At 39.8% G+C, this 3,101-nt stretch overlaps 1 protein-coding gene across 1 annotated transcript; it reads left to right on the top strand.

Moving 5' to 3' along the window:
• The first annotated feature begins 1,220 nt into the window (after window positions 1-1,220).
• On the top strand, window positions 1,221-1,586 carry LOC140004711 (uncharacterized). The gene has a single exon (XM_072044852.1). It carries the CDS (start codon window positions 1,221-1,223, stop codon window positions 1,584-1,586), a length of 366 nt encoding a protein of 121 aa, XP_071900953.1.
• Window positions 1,587-3,101: the final 1,515 nt, after the last annotated feature.

Here is a 3,101-nt window from a genome sequence, read left to right as displayed (position 1 = left end):
TTACTGTTTACACCGACGCCTCTAGAGAAGGTTTGGGATGCGTACTGATGCAACACCAGAATATGATAGCCTATGCTTCTAGAAAACTGAAAATCCATGAACAAGACTATCCCACCCACGACTTAGAGCTGGCGGCAGTTATCTTTGCTCTGAAAAAGTGGAGACACTATTTGTACAGGGTAACCTTTGAGGTCTATTCCGATCATAAGAGCATTAAATATATTTTTTTCCAGAAGGAGTTGAACATGAGACAACGCCGGTGGATGGAATTTTTAGAAGATTATGATTGTACTATTAACTACTATCCGGGTAAGGCTAATGTTGTAGCTGATGCCCTAAGTCGGAAGGCTCAGATTTCTGGGTTAATGGTGAAGGAGTGGGAATTGTTGGGAACCGTTGGGGAGTGAAATCCATGATTGGAACATAAGAAGATAACTTTTACAAATATCCGTGTGACATCCACACTATTGGATCGAATTAAAGAAGCTCAAGCGGAGGATTCGATGATTCAGAAATGGGTGGAAAAGGTGAAGAAAGGAGAAATTTTGGATTTCAATTTAAATCCTGAAGGGATTTTGAGTTTTCGGAATCGAATAGTGATGCCTAATGATGAAAACCTGAGAAGAAAAATTTTGGAGTAAACTCATCGATCCAAATATACAATCCATCCGAGTAGTAATAAGATGTATCAAGACTTGCGACAATTGTACTGGTGGGACAAGATGAAGAGAGAGATAGCCCAATATGTACAAACCTGTCTAGTATGCCAGCAAGTTAAAACCGAACACCAAAAACCTTCGGAACTATTTCAGCCTCTGGAGATACCCGAATGGAAGTGGGAGCATATCACCATGGACTTCGTTTTTGGACTACCTAGAATCCAAAAAGGACATGATGCCGTTTGGGTAATCGTTGATCGGTTGACCAAGTCGGCTCATTTCTTACCTGTGAATATGAAGTATTCCATGGATAAGTTAGCTCGGATGTATTTGGAGAAAATTGTGAGATTACATGGTGTGGCCGTAAGTATAGTTTCCGACCGAGACCCTCGTTTCATGTCCAAATTTTGGCAAAAGATTTAGGAGACTTTGGGGACGAAACTGAATTTAAGCACCACTTATCATCCTCAGACGGATGGACAGTCGGAGCGGACGATTCAAACCCTCGAGGACATGTTACGCACTTGTATTCTAGATTTCGGGGGTAATTGGGGTCAACATATGACGTTAGTGGAGTTCGCCTACAATAACAGTTACTATTCATCGATCCAAATGGCATCGTATGAAGCTCTTTATGGGCGAAAGTGCAGTTCGCCAATATACTGGGATGAAGTAGGAGAAAAGAAGATCTTAGACCCTACTATCATTCCTTGGATGGAGGATGCCCAAGAAAAAATCAAGTCAATCCGTCAGAGACTCCAGGCAGCTCAAAGTCGCCAAAAGAGCTACGCAGATAATCGAAGGAAAGATCTGGAATTTGAAGTCGGAGACCATGTTTTCCTTAAGATTTCCCCGTTGCGGAGTGTCACTGCTGGCAGAGGAAAGAAACTCCAATCTAGGTTCGTAGGACCCTTCTCGATTCTTTAACGAGTTGGGAAAGTAGCATACGCTGCCAAGCTTGTCACGGATTCACGATGTATTCCATGTATCAATGCTCAAAAAGTATTACCCCGATCCAACTCACATTATGCAACCGGAGGAGATTGAAATTGATGAAACCCTTACCTACGAGGAGAGACCTGTGCGAGTACTTGATAGAGAAGTTAAGAAGCTGAGAAATAAACAAATTTCACTGGTGAAAATTCTATGGAAGAACCACGGGGTCGAAAAGGCAACCTGGGAGATGGAGAAGGAGATGAAAACGAGATACCCAGGATTGTTTAATGACGCAGGTGAGAAATTTCGAGAACGAAATTCTTTAAGGGGGAGAGAGTGTGAGACCCCGAACATTTTCTTATTTTCTAGGCAATTATTTTAGGCATTTGGGCTTAATTTTAGTGTTTTCTTTAATATGCACATTTTCTAGGGATTTTTATGAGAAAATATGACTTTTAAACCATTTTCCTGGAATAAGTCATTTTCTGTGGTAGTGGAGGTGCACAGTGGATGTGGGACCCACTAGCGCGCTAAGTATGGGGAATGTGATTACTGTGTAGGTTTTCAATATACAGGGTTTATATCATGGTGCTATGAGTTAATTAGAGGGTAGCTAGTGTAATTAGGTATTGGAAGACAAAGGAATGAGATAAACACAAAAATGCCACTTGTCATAACCCTAATGGAGGTTGGACTTTGACTAGAGTATATCACCTTTCCTAAAGTAATTTTGACCCACAAAATCATCTCCATTTTCTTTCTTTTGGCCATGCACTTTGAAGCCAAAGAAGAGATAGAGCTTCTTCAATTTCTCTTCCTTTCTTGCTTCAATCTTGGAAACCAACTGTTAATCTTTCAAATTTCTCCACAAAAGTGAGTTGAGATGTGAGTTTAAGGTGATTGGTGGAGCCATTTGGGAAGAACAAGCCTTAGCTATCTTGTTTCTTGAGGTTGCAAAGGTGATTTGTCAAGATATTGTCCCTTTCATCATAGTAATGTTCAATTAAGGGATTCTAGTGGTGAAGCATGCTATTTAGTGGATTATTTCATGGGTTATGGTGGAATTGCTCAATTTTTCTATTTATTGGGAAATTTTCTGTTTTATATAGTTTATTGTAGTTAGCTAAGATATGATAGCCTTATATTGAATAATTTAGAGCTTCTATGTGTTAATGGTGGTTGATTGCGGAACAATTCCGCTTTTGTAGGAAAATTCCAGATTTTAGGGTTTTAAGTAACCCTGTTCTGTCCGGTACTGTTTCTCCTAGTTAGAGGTCAAATTGGCCTTAGTATAAAACATGAAAGTTGTAGAGAATAATGTTTTATAGTTGCCTGCAAATTTCAGCTCAATCGGAGCAACTTAGCCTGTAAAAAGACCGAAATATCCCTGCTGCCCTGTTTCTGTCCAAAACTGATAATCAGCTTATGTAATTGGTTAGTTTGACCAGGAATATTCCCGAATTGATTGTTGGTGTTTTCTTAAGAATTATAGCCTTATATCTTAGC

This window comes from Coffea arabica, chromosome 4c (genome assembly GCF_036785885.1).
Source record: "Coffea arabica cultivar ET-39 chromosome 4c, Coffea Arabica ET-39 HiFi, whole genome shotgun sequence".
Classification (NCBI taxonomy): Eukaryota; Viridiplantae; Streptophyta; class Magnoliopsida; order Gentianales; family Rubiaceae; genus Coffea; species Coffea arabica.
This window is presented reverse-complemented; position numbering and strand designations above follow the sequence as displayed.

Coding starts and splice junctions, on each gene's coding strand:
- LOC140004711 (XM_072044852.1), top strand. CDS start 1,221: ATGACGTTAGTGGAGTTCGCCTACAATAACAGTTACTATTCATCGATC.